This window comes from Sturnira hondurensis, unplaced genomic scaffold, assembly GCF_014824575.4.
Source record: "Sturnira hondurensis isolate 20B ecotype Veracruz unplaced genomic scaffold, ASM1482457v3 Scaffold0021795, whole genome shotgun sequence".
NCBI classification, from domain to species: Eukaryota; Metazoa; Chordata; class Mammalia; order Chiroptera; family Phyllostomidae; genus Sturnira; species Sturnira hondurensis.
The window spans coordinates 13131775-13149689 of NW_028094426.1; the positions used below are offsets into that span (position 1 = coordinate 13131775).

General features: G+C 37.1%; 1 protein-coding gene and 1 pseudogene across 1 annotated transcript; both read left to right on the forward strand.

Moving 5' to 3' along the window:
• Positions 1-4343: 4343 nt before the first annotated feature.
• On the forward strand, positions 4344-6447 carry LOC118978415 (taste receptor type 2 member 9-like; annotated as a pseudogene).
• A 4513-nt stretch (positions 6448-10960) lies between these two features.
• On the forward strand, positions 10961-11899 carry LOC118978477 (taste receptor type 2 member 7-like). Its single transcript, XM_037033963.1, has one exon. It carries the CDS (start codon positions 10961-10963, stop codon positions 11897-11899), a length of 939 nt encoding a protein of 312 aa, XP_036889858.1.
• The last annotated feature ends 6016 nt before the right edge of the window (positions 11900-17915 follow it).

A 17915-nucleotide genomic window follows, 5' to 3' on the forward strand; every position in this document is an offset into this window, starting at 1 on the left:
TTACATTTTCTTTATCCATTCATCTGTCAACGGACACTTAGGTTATTTCCATATCTTGGCTATTGTAAAAAATGCTGTGATGAACACAGGGATTGTTTTCTGTGGATAAATATTCAGAAGGATAACTGTGGAATAATATGATAGTTGTATTTTTAATTTTTGAGGAACCTCCACACCCTTTTTTAAAGTGGCTTCACCAATTTTCTTTCCAACCAACAGTGCACCAAATTTCCCTTTTCACCACGTTCTCTCCAACATTAGTTATTTCTTCTCTTTTTTGATAATAGCTGTTCTAACCGCTAATAGCTGTGAAGTGACAGCTTGGGGTTTTGATTTGCATTTTCCTATGATTAGTGAATGATGTTGGACATCTATTCATGAATCTGTTGGCCATCTGTGTGTCTTCTTTGGAAAACTATTTATATTTGCCCATGTTTAATCAACTATTTGACTATTGTGTTATCTGACTTCTTTTTTGTTTAGAATCAGTTATTTATGCATTTTGGAGGATCTGGCCTTTCCTTCAGGCAAGGGGCCAATTTGTAAACTGGCTTAAGATTGGAAATCAGGTGAAATCCATGCCTTTCTCTTACGGCAACTCAAGTCAGTTTTTCGGTGTCCACGTGCAGAATTTCTCTTGTTACAAAAATCAAGTAGGATTATAATAGGGTGCCCATCTCTTTCATTATTAAAGAGATTGTGAACAATTAGATGCCACCAAAACTAGTTGTGGGTTAGAGTATTCTAATCACTGCTGGGTCCTTACTCTTCAGTGTAGCATTTGTTTCCCCCTTGCATCTATAGTTTAGGCACCAGACCTTCAGGATTGCGTCATCCTCATCGAAACTAGGACACTCCTCTCAAACATCTACCACTCACACATTCTGTTGAGAAGACAGATTCTACAGAGCTTTCAAAAGATATTGGTAATTCCCTCAATGATGTATTTCTCATTGCCCTAGTAAATGGCATATACTTTCAATCCTTTCAGATCGTAGAATGGGAAGAAAATGTGAAGTTACATATGCTAAATTCACTTTAATATTCCTGTCTTCTTAAATTGTTAGATTCTTTCCTCTATATTCCGCCAGTTCTGTCCTTAAATTTCATTTAATGTAAATAATAATGTATTTCAAGCTTTAGACCACCAAGCAAGTTAACTGTTTAGACTACCAAGCAAGGCTTCACAAGTTAACACATTAAACACAGAATCTATGAAGGGGCAGCTTTATCAATATATTGTCCCAGGTTCAGTATTAAATTCTATCCTCTTTGTTCTCAATGTTTTAGAGCCCATCTCACATGTATTCTTCCAGTGACTGTGATTAAAATTACAATTGAGCAAAATCTTGCCATTCTTTTGGAGAACAAATGTTTTACTTTTTAGTTAGACTTTGTAACTGCCCTTGTTCCCTTCCTTTTCCCGCTCTTACCTGGAGCATGCTAACGTGTGACTTTGGTAATGGGTCTAGGGTCAATAAGTGGGGCTTGAAATGGATCTTGAAGAAAATAAACATCCTTTTACACGGCAAGTTTCCAAGGTGAGGTTACCATAGGGTTTTCAAGCAAAGCAAGGCTAATTCCTCTGACATGCATTGCTAGACTGCTTTAATTACAAAAGAAGTTTAAAGTTCTTAACTTTATTTATCCAAGTCCACATACATTTTTGTCACGCCCAGTGTTAAGGTCTTACTCTTTTCCCATCATTGCTCTAAACTTTATTTGATGAGACTTGATGAACCTGTGAATACATTTTATATAGTAATTCTCTTATTTACACAATTAACTTTTAGATCTGACTTACAGCTGTAAAAAAGTAAGAGAATTTTTCAGGACCATAGAAGATCATTGATTTTCTGTCACTAGCTGAACACTTAAAATGTCAAATTGTCACAAGTTCTCCTATGCAGTTAGAAATAGCCACACCACTCACAGCCCTTTTAGTGATGACTGCAACAAGGGTCAAGACCAAAAGCCCTTTGATTCACAGATACATAGGAAAACTATTATTTACATAAATGCTCTACCTCACAGCAAGGGGAACAAGATAAACTAGCAAGTTGGAACAAGTAGACAGCCACCTATAGCAAAATAAAGTTGGATTCATACTTGACTATATATAGTATTAATTTTTTAAAAAAGCAAATCATGAGAGCAATAGAGAAAATAACAGGAAAAATTTAATGGAAAAGACTTTTCTAACTAGAAATCAAAACCCAGAAGTCATAGTAGAAAAGACTGATAAATAAAACTATACAAAATATTATAACTTCTGTTTGCATTTAGAAAATACAAGAAAAAGCCAAAGACAAATAACGAACTGGGAAAATGTTGTCGATTCACAATATAGAAAAAGTGCCAATCTTTCTAAGATATAAAAATGTAGAAATTCACAAAAAGGTAGGAAAATGAGCAAAGAATATTAACAACTCACAAAAAATAAATTCAAATGTCTCTTAAATATATGAAAAGATACTTGACTCCTAATGCCACCTAACGGGTGGGACTCTTTATCTCAATTTCCTACACTCACTGTCTGTTATTACCAATATTCTTAAAATACATGTGCAAATGATGTGGGGCGCTTGCTTGAGGTCATCAAATCAAATGTTTTCCCTCTGATAGGGCAACACCTCCAGTTAAAGCAAAACCTTAAAGACTCCAGCTTACATGTTAAGTTGGTAAAATATTGGGTTAGCCTAAAAGTTCATTTGTTTTTTTTCCTTAAGATGGCTCTAGTAGCACTTAGTTATCTTTAATTTTATTCACAATGCTTTTGTTAGATTGTATTATGACAGCTGTCATATCAGTGTGCATTTAAAAAACACATTAAAATTGTTGATTTTTAAAAAAATGTATTTGCTTATTTATTTTTAGAGAGTAGGGAGGGAGAGAAACATCAATGTGTGATTGCCTCTCATTTGTCCTCTACTGGGGACCTGGCCTGTAACTCAGGCATGTGCTCTGACTGGGAATCAAGCCGGCGACCCTTTAGTTTGTAGGCCGGAACTCAATTTACTGAGCCACACCAGCCAGGGCAAAACTGGTGATTTTTTTTGTAGCCATTTTAATATTGAAGATGGAAGAAAATATAAAACATTTTTGACATATTATGCTTTTTATTTCAAGAAAGGTAAAAATGCAACTGAAATGCAACAAAAGATTTGGGCAAAGTATGGAGAAGATTCTGTGACTGATCAAATGTGTCAAAAGTGGTGTGTGAAATCTCATGCTGGAGACTTCTCATTGGATGATGCTCCATAGTTGGGTAGACCAGCTGAAGGTGATAGTGATCAAATTAAGACATTAATTGAGAATGATCAGTGTTAAACCTCATGAGAGACAGCCAACACACTCAAAATATCCAAATCAATAAAGTTACTGGTGAATATTAAAATATGTCTTTTATTTTATGGAAAACATCATGGACTTTTCAGCCAAACCCATGCAAGAGAGTGCCAGTATAGTTTGAGTTATTGTTTTATGCATCTAGATGCTATGTGTTTTAAACCATGAAACCAGCAGTAGGGTATATAAATAATAAAAATCTGATCAAATGTGTTGTCTTTGAAATGCATACTCATTATTATAAAAGCATTAAAGACAAGATAACACTCAGATTTGAACCATAAAATGTTACATACAAATGCATATTCTGAGGTCAAATGGAATAATAATGGGCACACCTAGAGTACCCTCAGTGCTCACGCTTCCACATGACCGGGTGGTAGAGATAGAAGTCAAGTACCTGCCTTTTCCAGAAAATTGAAAACCACTAGTATTCTACCTGAAAGATCCTAATTAGCAGTCAATATTTTGAGGCTAAAGTTACTCATATTTGTTAGCTGTCTATACTTTAAATTCACAGTTGTTTGTGCAGCTCCATAACCTGCATTTGTACAAAATGGACCACAAGTTGGGAGCACTTTGCAAGCGTTTAGAGATGGTAATGATGCCACATCTCCAAATTAAATTGTAGCCTTGTTTTCTAAGGAATTGATTCCTTCTTGAAGTTTCTGGTCAACAGCTTGCCTAGAGTGATTAATTGAAAATATGCCAAGCTAAAAATGAGAAAGATTGTGCAAATCTAACAAATCAGATCCATTCCTATCTGCATCTCAAAGCCTTTCAATCATCACTTTACATAATGAAATCATTGGCCCCCATCAGTGAATTCTTAGGCAGTTCTATCCTAGAGCAGAACTCTCCTTGACCTGGACCGCAGCTGAAAAAGAAGATAAAGACGGCTGCATCGTGTCCTAAGTGGCAGACACATACCATTCTTCACGGTTCAGCTGAAAGTCAATTCATCAGAGACATCAAAATGAGAACTCTCTGCTGACATGCCAAGTACAATGGAGGCAATATATATGATTTTGATTGCTGGTGAACTGCCTGTAGGAATTTAAAGAAATGGATTTTTTTTTTTTTTTGTACTGGCTAACTGCACTGGCTCAGAAGGCAAGAGCTCTTTGATTGACATTATCCTGGTCAGAGTAGCCATCTCCAGAATCTGTTTGCTGTGTGTAATATTTTTAGATGGCTTTGTTATGCTGCTCTCTCCAGAGATACATATGCCCATGGTGAGCTAATGAAAACTTTGGATGTTTTATGTGTTCATTCATATCATTCAAGTGTCTGGTTTAGTTCTCACCTCAATGTCTTCTATTTACTCAGGATAGTGGATATATCCCACTCATTTTTCCTCTGGCTGAAGCTAAAGTTCAACAGTCATCCTTGGGATTCTTCTGACTTTCTTTCTCATGTATTTAATTATTAGTGCTTCATTGACTGAGGACTCTTGCTATCACTTCAAGGTCAATTCTGAAGAAAATACAACTTGGGAATTCAAAGAGAGTAAAATATCAAATCCTTTCAGAGAGATTACCCTGAATCTGGGGGCTATAGGTCCCTTTATTCTTTGCCTGATTTCATTTCTCTTGTTACTTTGCTCCCTCTTAAGACACCAGGCAGATGAAACTTCATGCCTCAGTGTGCAGGGTTCCAGCACAGAGGCCCACAGGTGGACCCTATAAGGCAGTGATCATCTTTCTGCTGCTCTTTATTATGTACCATACAGTCTTGTCATAACCTACAGCTTTCTGATTCCTCAGAGAAAATTTGTGGTGATGTTTGGTTGCATAATTGTTTTTAAGATTTTATTTATTTATCTTTAGAGGGGAAGGGAAGGAGAGAAGGAGAGAAATATCAATGTATGGTTGCCTCTCTCGTGAGTCCCCTGCTGGGAACTAGCCTGAAACGCAGGCATGTGCCCTGACTGGGAATCAAACCATGATCGTGTGGTTTGCAGGCCCAAGCTCAACACACTGAGCTACACCAGCCAGGGCTGGTTGCATAATTACTGTCATTTTTCCATGACATTTTTCCATGGATGAAGGCGTTCATTCATCCTGATAATGGGGAACAGTAAGCTGAGGAGGGTTTTCTTTAAAAAAAAAAGACTTTACTTATTTATTTTTAGACAAAAGGGTAAGGAAGGGAGGAAGAGAGAAAGAGAAACATTAATGTGTGGTTGCCCCTTACACATCCCCTGCTGGGGACCTGGCCCCAAACCCAGGCATGTTCCTTAACTGGGAATCGAGCAGTCGACCCTTTTGTTTGCAGGTTGGCACTCAATCCACTAAGCCACACCAGCCAGGGTGAGGCTTTTCTGAAGGTGCTAAGGATTGTGAAAGATTTTCATAAAAGAAGGCAATCTTTTGTTCCACTGAGAATCCTGAATACAAGGAGTAAAATGCCAACAAATACTCTCTCTTCCAAATTGATGGTATTCATTTTTTATTATATACTGTTAGAAATCATATCTATCATTATTCTAAATTTTCTTTTGTGTTTCTCCACATTTTGTCTTGTTTGATGTTGAATCCATCATCAAACCACAGGTGTTTCTTTGTCTTCTCAGAAAAACTGAGCCCGAATCCCACAGTAACATTGCCTACACACAGAAAAGTTCCATTTCTTCCTGCGATGTACAGGTAAACACTTTGAACTCAATAACAGGAGAATTTCAAGCCAACACGCTGTGGGAAAAAAAACTAAATACACACTAGTCCTTCCTATAAAATCAATCATACAAAAAACTGCCTAATTTGTCTGAACTGAAAGTCAATCCTTAACTTTTCTGCCCTTTCATCACCTCTATTTCTGGGATGGTTTATCCTTATCAAAATGGGGGAGGCACTCTTTGGAGAGATTCTGCCTAGCATAGAATAAAATGTAGGAACAGAGGTGTGATCTCAAGAATGAAGGTTTGACCAGGAAAGGGGGAGGATGCATAGTTAGAAATGTGTAAACCAAAATAACCTTGAAAAAATTGAACCCTAAATAAGTAAGTAAATCCTAAGTAAACCCTAGCTGGTGATGCCAATTTGAGGAGTCAATTCTCAAACATTCTTTGAAATGTTCTCTCTACCCTTCTAGACTTAAGGATCTTTGACATGATTTTTTTCCTTAGCGTCATTCTCTGTTCTATTTTGTTTCAGTCAATATTTTATGGATAATTATTTTTATTAAATTATTAACTTTGTGCTTTCCTATTATGCTTCATATACAGATAAGAAATAAGGGAAATGCTACATATAATGTTTACAGTATAAAATTACTTAAATACAAGAAGAGGAACTCTCATCTGTGTGATATGTAAACCTAGACTCAAATCTATTGTGAGCTGTCGTGTTTCCCCAGCATAAATTAAATTTGATAGAATTGGTTTTATTTCCTAGAATTATTGTTTTTTTATTTAAAAAATTTTAAGTGATTGTCCATCTATAGAAATGACTGAAGTGCAGAATGTAAGATCATAAATCTTATAAAAAGTGTTCATTGTAACTAGAATAACTTAAAGTGTAAATTTCTTTTAGATGAAAATGTTTATTATCCAAGAGACATTACAGAAAGTAAATTGTTATGGACAGCATTTTCCATATTAAATAAAACTAAAGGTATAACTGGCATCTTTTATCATAATAAACGTAGAGAGTAAATTCTTAGTAAATGTTGCCATGTGACTGTCCAATAACACTATTTATAATTCAGTGCTATTTGTAATTCAGTTTGTATCATATCCTTCCCTAATCAACCACTTATATGAAAACTAAAAATCTTAAAGACAACAGGGAGAAACAACTAGTAACATACAAAGGTGCTCTAATAGACTGTCAGCCAATCTCTCAACAGAAACACTATAAACCAGAAGAGATTGGCATGAAATATTCCAAGTAATGAAAAGCAAGGACCTGCAACAAAGACTACACTATCCAGCAAGGCTCTCATTTAAAATGGAAGGCAAAATAAAAAGCTTCCCAGACAAAAGAGGGCTAAAAGAGAACATCTCCAGCAATCTAGCACTGCAAGAGATGCTAAAGGCTCTTTTTTTTAAAAAAGAAATATATAGAGAGATAAATGGCAATGAATAAGTACCTATCGATAATAACCATAAATGTAAATGGATTAAATTCCCTAATCAAAATGTATAGTATAGCTGAATGAATAAGAAAATATGATCTGCATATATGCTGTCTACAAGAGACCCACCTCAGAACAAAAGATATACACAGGCTGAAAGTGAAGGGATTAAAAAAAACATTTCATACAAATGGAAATGAAAAAAAAAGCTGAGATAGTAATACTTATATAAGAAAAAATAGACTTCAAATCAAAGGCCTGAAGAAGTCACTAAATAAGGGAGTAGTCCACCAAGAGGATAGAACTCTTGCAAACATATATGCATCCAATTTAGGTGCACCTAAATAAAAAAGAAAATATTGGAGGACTTTAAGAAAGAGATAGACCACAATACAATCATTATAGGGGATTTTAACACACCACTTTCAACAACAGATGGATCTTCCAATTAAAAATCAACAAAAATATAGTAGAATTGAATGGCACTCTAGATCAAATGAACTTAAACAATATTTCTAGAACATTTTACCCCAAAGAAGCAAAATATACATTCTTCTCAAGTGCACATCGATCATTCAAAGACAGACCACATGATACGACACAAATCGAGCCTCAACAAACTCAAGTAAACTGAAATCATTAAGTAAAAATTGCCTCCTTAATAAATGGTGTTAGGAGAACTCAATAGGTACATGCAAAAAAATAAAACAAGATCACCGATTCATACCATACACCAGAATAAACTCAAAATAGATAAAAGACTTAAACATAGTCATGATACCATAAAAGTCCTAGCAGAAAACATAGGCAGTAAAATTTCAGATACCCTACTAAACAGTATTTTTGCTGATATATCTCCTAGAGTAAGGTAAAAAAAGGAGAAAATAACCAAATGGATCTACATAAAATTAAAAGCTTCTTCATAGCTAAAGAAACCATCATCAAAATGGAAAGGTGACTGATTATATGGGAAAACATATTTTCCAATGATACCTCGGATGAGGGTTTGATCTCCAAAATATATAAAGAACTCATATAACTCAACAATAGAAAGACAATTCAAATTTAAAATGGGCAAAGGACCTGAACAAACACTTCTCCAAGGAGGACATACAGAGGGCCCATAGACATATGAAAAGATGCTCAACATCACTAACCATCAGAGAGATGCAAATTAAAACCACAATGAAATACTACCTCATACAGGTCAGAATGGTCATCGACAAACAACAAGTGTGGGTAAGGATGTGGGAAAAAGGGGACCTTAGTGCACTGTTGGTGGGAATGCAGACTGGTGCAGCCACTGTGGAAAACAGTATAAAATTTCCTCAAAAAACTAAAAACAGAACTGTCTTTTGACTCAGCCATTCCACTGGGATTATACCCTAAGAATGCAGAAACACCAACTCAAAAGAACTTATGCACTCTTGTGTTCATAGCAGCCTTGTTTACAGTAGCCAAGTGCTGAAAGCAGCCTAAGAACCCATCAGTAAATGAATGGGTAAAAAAAAAACTGTGGTATATTTACACAATGGAATACTATAAGGCAGAAACAAAGAAGGAACTTTCGTGACAGCATGGATGGAACTGGAGAACATTATGCTAAGTGAAATAAGCCAGGTGGTGAAAGACAAATACCATATGATCTCACTTTTAAGTGGAACCTAATCAACAAAACAAACAAGCAAGCAAAACAGAACCAGAGACATGGAAGTATGGAACAGACTGACAGATGCCAGAGGAAAGGGAGGAGGGGAGGGATGGTAGAAAGAACGGGAAGGGATTAGTCAAGGAACTTGTATGAATGACCCATGGACATGGACAATGGCATGGGGACAGACTGTGTGTCCTGGGGGTGTGTGGCAGCTGGACAGAGGAGGAAAGAGGGCAAAAACTTGGGGTAAATGTAATAAACAAAAATTAAAAAACAAAAAAAGAAACAAAAGGAAAGTTTGAGAGAATTGCATTCCCAAAGAAGGTATGAGTCCTGGGGGTGTGTGGCAGCTGGACAGAGGAGGAAAGAGGGCAAAAACTTGGGGTAAATGTAATAAACAAAAATTAAAAAACAAAAAAAGAAACAAAAGGAAAGTTTGAGAGAATTGCATTCCCAAAGAAGGTATGAGTACCCCAGAATTGTTCCACGAAAATGCTAGGTAGTAAAGTGTTTCTTAGCAACTTGAATTAGAGAAGCTATTTAAAAACAAGTGATAGTTTATAGAAACAAGATAAATTTAATCATCAGTCTCCTGTTTAATGGGTTAGGAGGGTAAAGAATCTAGATACTCAGATGCTATTTCGTAGGGAGGAGGGTGGAGAGTTGAATGGAACCCAGGATTTTACTCTCTTCCCTCTTGTCTATACAACTGCCATTGGGAACATTTTCAATGAAAAGGAAAAATCTAAAGGTAATCAATACTCTTCTTTGTTACGGTTCTTTTGCCTTCATAGATATGTAGTCATATATACAAACTAAATGACCATTAAATGTCACTTGATTAACAAGACAAATCATTATTTTAAGAAACATTGTGCCATATATTTTTTCATCTGAACAACAAAGATAAAATGAGCTAAAATATTTTTAGAACCAAGTAATTTATATTTAGTGTTAATCTTTTAAATTCCTGGAAGAATATAGGTCTCAATGTTAAACCAAACTTTGGATTTGTAGCAGTAATTAACACTATTATTCAACAAAATGAAGAATTCTTTACAAATTTCAACTTTTGGCCATTTTCTAACTGCCAGAAATGCCTGAGGTTTAGGCTTGCCAGATAAAATACACGACATTCAATTAAATTTAAATTTCAAAACCTCTTGGGAGTAGTTATGCCATGCATTTGGGACACATACTAAAAAAAAATGCAGAGTCTGGCCCAAATAATGCCCCTTTCAATTACAAATTGTTTATTACAAAATCATAAGCTTGTAATTCTGTAACAAGCAATGTCACACTCATATATCACCTATATGACATTTTAGGTGAAATGTTCAAAATAAAACTAGAAAGTATTACAGCCATATTACCCTACCAACCACACTGAAGCAGGCCTTACTTTTGCTGGACTTTGTACTTATTATTGTATTTGGAGTTCAAATTTAGCTGGGTGTCCTGTGTTTTTATTTGCTAAATCTGGCATGCCTGTTGAGGTTACTAGCATGCGGCACAGAGTAATAAATCCAAAATTTGCAAAATGTAACCTGAGATAGTGTGGGTCTATGAAAGGGAATTGGCCTAATTTGCATCTCTGCAAACTGCAGTTTAAATTCATGATATGTGGAAAAGTAAGCCTTGCTGGGCAGGTAAATGAGCATAAAACAACCAGGTAAGGATTTGCCAACCACATTGTTCGTCAAGACTAATTAGGATTTAATGAAGAGAGCTTCACTCTTCATTTGCCATTCCAGTCTCCATCAAAAGACAAAGACTACAACAAAAGAGTGAAGAAAATAACAGCAAAATCTAAGACGTAGGTGTAGATATCATACTACACCAGTCCAAGTAGACACAAATTGGATATTTCTCTGTTTTAACATGTCAGGTAAGGCAAACAGCACCTTAATGATCATAGCAGTTGGAGAGTTTTCGGTGGGGATTTTAGGAAATGCATTTATTGGACTGGTAAACTGCATGGACTGGATCAAGAATAAAAAGATTGCTTCCATTGATTTAATCCTCACAAGTCTGGCCATATCCAGAATTTGTCTGTTGTGTGTAATACTATTAGATTATTTCATATTGGTGCTGTACCCAGATATCTATGCCACCGGTAGACAAATGAGAATCATTGACTTCTTCTGGACACTAACCAACCATGTCAGCGTCTGGTTTGCCACCTGCCTCAGCATTTTCTATTTCTTCAAGATAGCTCATTTCTGCCATCCTTTTTTCCTCTGGATGAAGTGGAGAATCAACAGGGTGATTCCTGGGGTCTTGCTGGTGTGCTCAGCCCTGTCTCTGTTTATTAGCCTTCCTGTCACTGAGAATTTGAATGATGATTTCAGGCTTTGTCTCAAGAAAAAGGTGAGAAGAAACATAACTTTAAGATGCCTGGAAAATAAAACTCAATATGCTTCCACCAAGGTATTGCTCAACCTGTTGACGCTGTTCCCCTTTTCAGTGTCCCTGGTCTCCGTTCTCCTCTTGATCCTCTCCCTGTGGGGACACATCAGGCAGATGCAGCTCAATGCCACAGGGTGCAGAGACCCCAGCACAGATGCCCACGTGGGAGCCGTGAAAGCTGTCGTCTCCTTCCTCCTCCTGTTCATTGTCTACACTCTGTCCTTTCTCGTAGCCACCTCCAGTTATTTCATTCCAGAGACTGAATTAGCTGTGAAGATTGGTGAGTTGGTAGCTCTAATCTATCCCTCAAGCCATTCATTTATCTTAATTCTGGGGAACAATAAATTAAGACAAGCATCTCGAAGGGTACTATGTAAAGTAGCCCATGCACTAAAAAGAAGAAATTTCTGACAACATAAACATATCTGAAGATGAACTATCATTTTCTAGGACAAAGGAAGAAAATTTTTCTTAATTACCTTCAGTTCTTACTTTAATGTTGGTTTCTTGTGATTGATTACCTTAAAATGTATTTGTATCTTTACGACTTAGGGAATCTCAGGTAGAGCTTTTTTTGTCCCTCTCTCTCTTTCCCCTTTTGTCTCTCTTCATCCCTGTGTAGCTTCTCTCTCTCCCTCCCATCAGAGTTTTTTTTTTAACATGTTTTAGAACAGGTAGACAGTAATATCCTAATATTATTAACTGTGTGAGGAGAAAATATTTTCATAGTTAGTTCTAAATCATTTCTCCAGAGGCAAATTGTATGACTAATTCAGAACAACTGTAATAGCATCTCGCTGTTATTGGCACCCCTTTGAAAAGCAGCTGGTTCATGCTCGTGGACGCAGCAAGATCGTTCTCAGATCATCCAACCGAGCTCCACCTTTGGAAAAGACTCGATAAGGTCACAGTTCTTAATAAAATGCGATGCAATTCTATGAATATAGCAGCAGTTAATACTGATTATAATCTTCAATAAAACATAAATTGTGATTGAAATAAATATTGCCACAGGGGATTCAGAAATTATTTTAGGATCATAGATTGATGAACAAAAAGACACTCTGTAAGCCTGAGGAAAGGGCAATTTATGTAGAAAGTTTCTATAAAATAAGGATGGCTAAACTAGGAGCCTAAAGAAGTATTTATTGCTTGTTGAAGATATTTCTTACATGAAAGACATGTGTGAGTTCGCTTTTAGCAAACTAGGACCACACCAAGCATTGATGGTCAAGATACCCTGCTAAAATGAGACCTTCCATAAAAAACTTATGTTTTGACAAACAAGCAAGCAAAATATGAGCAAAGACACTGAAATACAGAACAGGCTGACAGGGACTAGAGGGGCAAGGGGAGAGAATTTCAGGGGAAAAGGGTAAGGATTCACAGCAGCAAGTATAAAGGACACATGGACAAAAACTAAGGGGGGGAATGGGAGGGAGGCGGGGAGCACTTGGGGGGGTGGGCTAGGATGGGAGTATAAGACAGAAAACTGTACTTGAACAATAATTAAATAATTTTTTTAAAAAACTTATGTTTTGAGTTGAGAAAATGTCAAAACATCAAAGGAGACATTGATTCAATACAGACCATTTCTATACACCAGGAGGATATTATTTGGATTTTACATGTCATCTATGAGATATCTATTTGGGAAATTCTATTAAAAGCACATCATTTATGCTGTGACACAGATATTTCACAGGGACTGACTCTGTTACTAACCAGCCTAGAGCTGCCGTGGGCTTTGTATGCAGAAGAAAGGTTTATAAATACGCTGATCAATAAAGTTGGTAAGAACCAAAATTACTTTTATACTTCATATGTTGTTTCATAAGCTAACTTTTCTTCTCTGAACCTGACAGTGTAAAAGATACACATTGATTAAACCAATAAATTTAAAAGCATGTACTAAGTACATCGTAAGTCAAAGAAACAGTGGAAACTTAGGTGCCTAGACTGAAACTTAGTTCTTTTAAATAATCTCTCAAAGAATACCTGTCTGCCCCACAGCTAAGCAGAGGCCAGTTTATATGGATTTATTAGGCATGGGAATGAAAGAACCATAAGGCTAGTGGGAATCTCGAAAGCTCCATATTTAATGTCTTCATGCTGTGGACTATAGAAACTTGATTATCTATTTACGTTACAAACATAGTGCCTCAACATTCCGTTTCTATGCAGACTGCAGCCAGGCCAAGGATGCTGAGGTCGAAAGAGAAGCCATATCAGAGAATTCTTACTATACATAATTCTCTCTATTGGCAATCTGGGATGAAAGTGATATAGCCAGTTAAGTGGTTTATCTTCTGACATTTTATTAATTTTGAGAAATTGTGCAAAAATGACAATCACTTAAGGTTGAAGGAAGCGTGTATACTGTTTCTTTTATTGTCAGTGTCTGGAGTAGAATTTCCAAGCTTTCTCCAAGAGAATGTAATTAAAGGGTTACAGAGAATGCAGGCAGATTAATCTCTGTTTTTTAAATCCTTATTTAATGAATAGATATTCACTCATACATCAAATGTCAGAATGTTAGGCAACATACTGAGTGCTTAAAGTATAAATAAAATGTGACTAAGTCCAGGCTTTCCGGTGCAGCTATGGAAAAGCTGTGGAAGAGAGATAACAATCAAGGAAAGAACCAAGCAGTTATAAGGCGTGAGTAATGCGACTGAGAACCGGAAATGAGGGACAGCTTTAAACAGCATAGTCAGAATAGACTTACCTTAGAAAGCAGGATTTCAAGCTGAAACTTGAGTCACAAATATAACCCAGCCATGCAATCAATATTAGGGACAGATATAATTCCCAAAGGGAGGCAAAGCAAATGCCAGGGCCCTGAGGAACAGATGTTTGAGGAAGAACAATAGGGTCTGAGTGACTGAAGCATGGTGAGCAAAGGGCGACTTGCAAGATCGTGAAAAAGGCCTTGTAGGTCATGAGAGGGAATTTATATTTAAGTTCAATCTGAAGACATTAAAGGAATTGAAGCCATGCACAACATAGTTTGGTTTGCATGCAGATTTAAGTTCATTTTGGTAATAAGAAGAATGGATATTTTGTGTGTTGCGGGTAGGGAGAAGTATGATTAAGGGGACTATGTGGTACATGACTAGAGTAAGTAGTATTTATGAGAAATAAATACTAGTGTACCATGGGTACATGACTAGAGTAAGTAGTATTTATGAGAAATCATGGTGGCTAATTTGATCGGTGGCAATAGAGTTAGGGAGTTTTTTTAATGGGTGAATTCTATATGTTGTATGGGTAAAACTCGTAGGTCTTATTAATTGATCAGAGGAAGGCAGGGGATTAAAAAAAGGAAACTAAAAAAAACTTTTACACGGTTTTCACTTTAGAAATTGTAAGTACACTGCTACCTAAGATTGAGAAGAAACTATCATAATTGAGGGGTAGGAAAATAGGAATAAAAAATTCTACTTTTTACATGAATGTTTGAGAGATCTATGAAATAACCAAGCAAAAATGTCAGATAGATCATTGAATGTATGAATATGTAACTAAGTGTAGAGAAAAGAGATATAAATTTGGAAGTCATCAACACATAAATGGGGTTACCGAAACAATATACAGAGAGAAGTAACACCAGATCTGAGTCCTGAGATATTCAAATCTTTAGAAGTAAAATTGAGGAGAAAAAATCAGCAAAAGGGAAACAAGAAAGAGCTCCTGAGACAAAAAGAGTAAAGCAAGGGAAGTGTGGTGAAATGGGAATAAAAGGTGTCATTCTGTTACAAGGAGAGAAAGATCAACGTTCAAATGCTGCTGAGCAAAACAGTAAAACTGATATGGCAAAATAACCCCTGGACTTGACAACATGAATATACACAGACTTCAGCCTAAGCTGGTTCAACTTACAGTTTTTTGACTTTACAATGGTGTGGAAGCTATATGTTTCAAGCAGAAACCATACTTCAAATTTTTATTTTTGATCCTTTCCTTGCCTAGCGATATGTGGTACAGTACTTTCTCACGATGCTGGGCAGCAACTCCCAGGCTGCCACAGGATAAAAAATGGTACCCTGCCCTGGCTGGTGTAGCTCAGTGGATTGAGCGCAGGCCTGTGAACCAGAGGATCACGGTTCGATTGCCAGTCAGGGCACATGCCTGGGTTGCAGGCCAGTTCCCAGCAGGGGACTCATGAGAGGCAACCATACATCGATATTTCTCTCCTTCTCTCCTTCCCTTCCTCTCTAAAGATAAATACATTAAAATCTTTTTTTAAAAAGTGGTACCCTACAGCACAGGTGGCAAACATAAGGCCCTCAGGCCCAATCCAACCCTTCACCTTGTTTTATTCCATCCAGCACCTTGTTTCCACCCAGCGGCGGTGCTGAGCTCTCACTTAACTGTTAAGAAGTCGTTACATGTAGACAGTCCTAAAATGACATGAGGCCCTTTGAAGGCAACCGCGAGGCTGATGTGGCCCCCGGTGAAGATGAGTTTGACACCCCTGCCTGCAGTGTGCTAGGTTGCCCATGTTCCTTGGGTATTGTGTCTTGTGTTTTCACATCCCATTAGGTCCACAACACACCCTTGCATGCCCCCTGTTTCTGGTGAGGAGGGGAAGGCAATTACTCTTGAAATAAAACTCAAGATAATTGCCCAACTGTAGGCTAATGGGCTAATGTAAGTGTTCTGGCTATGTTTAAGGTAGGCTAAGCTGTGATTTGGGGGACGTGAGGTATATTAAACTCATTTCATCTAACGATGGGTTTATTGAGATGTAACCTCATTGTTAGTGGAGAAGTGACTGTAAATGAGGACCCTAACAAAAGCAATGTTAGCAAACTGTAGGGGTAGAAACTAGGTTCAGTAGGGAAGGTTAAGGGAAAAAATGTGAGAAAGCAGAGGCATACTGAAAATATAGTATTTAAGTACATTTTGTTATTAAGCAGAGTAGAGAATGGAACATGAAAACAAGGTAAAATTTTGGTCTTTGCATTGGTTCTGTTTTGAAATTGGATGATATAGTGAGTGCATGCAAATTGAAATGGTTCAGTAGAGAGGAAGATAATAAAATAGAACGGGGTAGTGACTGATAGAGCCATCGTGTTAAAATCACGGCCCTGACATAAAAAGATTGAACCCCCAGACCTGAAATAGAGATATTCCAGTGAATGAGGCTGAACATTTGGAACCTCCAGATTCCATGGAAGGTTCAGGACCCCCAGGGGCAGGTCCCCATCCCTCACAAGAGCAGAAGAGCCCCCCTACCCCCAGACACTGTTCAGTTACTCAGTCCGGGGCAGGTCAACATCCGCTCTCCTGGAGATATGTCCTGCCGCTCTTTCTTGCTCCAGGACAGGGTTTAAGCACAGCTCAGTCAGGTATTAGTGCAGTTCTGTTCCAAAAGAAAATAGCTTCATGCCAATATTAGCACGTATTGTTAACATAGCTGTGGGAATAAGAGAACATGCTAGAAATGGGTTGTGAGGGTGGTAGACCAAGGAGTTCTCTTAACTTGGATATGGAGAATTTATTGACGTGGATGCCCTCAATGATGACTTGGGACTCAATATTTTTGGCAAGGGAACATAAATTCAGTCCTAAAACTCTGTTGGGGCAGCTCCATGAAGCTTGGACACATGGGGACCTGGAGTTGCTGCAATTTTCTTGGTTTACTATTATAAAGGATCAGAAAGGCCAGTGACAGGATAATATCAGGAAGGACTGACTGCATAGACTACCAAAACCACCACCTAACTATGTGTCCCGGGAATATAGGAAGATAAAGCCGAAGATAGTGGCGAGTTCCACATTGTGGAGGATGTTGGGACGAGCAAAGTGACTTGCAGTTTATTCTCTGGGTCACAGAGATTTTGGGGGAGTGGAACAGTGTGATCGTTTCTTCACAAGTATTTTAGGATGAGATACAAATTTGTTAAAATTAAATGTAGTCTTAAAGGAAAGATACCTCTTTATTAAGAGATTCATTTTAATGGGAGCAAACTGGGAGTTTTCTCTGGTGGGCCAGGGGATAGCTCCTTCAGATGATATTAGGAAACAAGAAATGGGGAACAGAGCGCTGAAATGAAGATAATGTTGCTAGCCATGAAAATTTTTAACCAGAAAAGCCAAGTTTTGGTATCTCTTTCTAAAAAATAAAACATGACATTAAGTGGCTCATTTATGAGTGTCCTTGACTATTGACTAGGCTTTTATTATACAAAAATGTGTTAACGTGGGTATGAGACCGTGAGCTTTGTTGTATAGTATTTTGATGGAAATGATAGTAACCTACTATCTAGTAAATTATTGTTATTTATCTGTAATGTTTATTGTTATTATGAAGTTTGCTGGTTTTTATTATTTCTTTTTACCTTTCTTCCCTTATGCTTTTAATAAATAATGGAAAATTGGGAAAAATAACTGAGGCCCCTAATCTGTTTGCGTGGTAAAG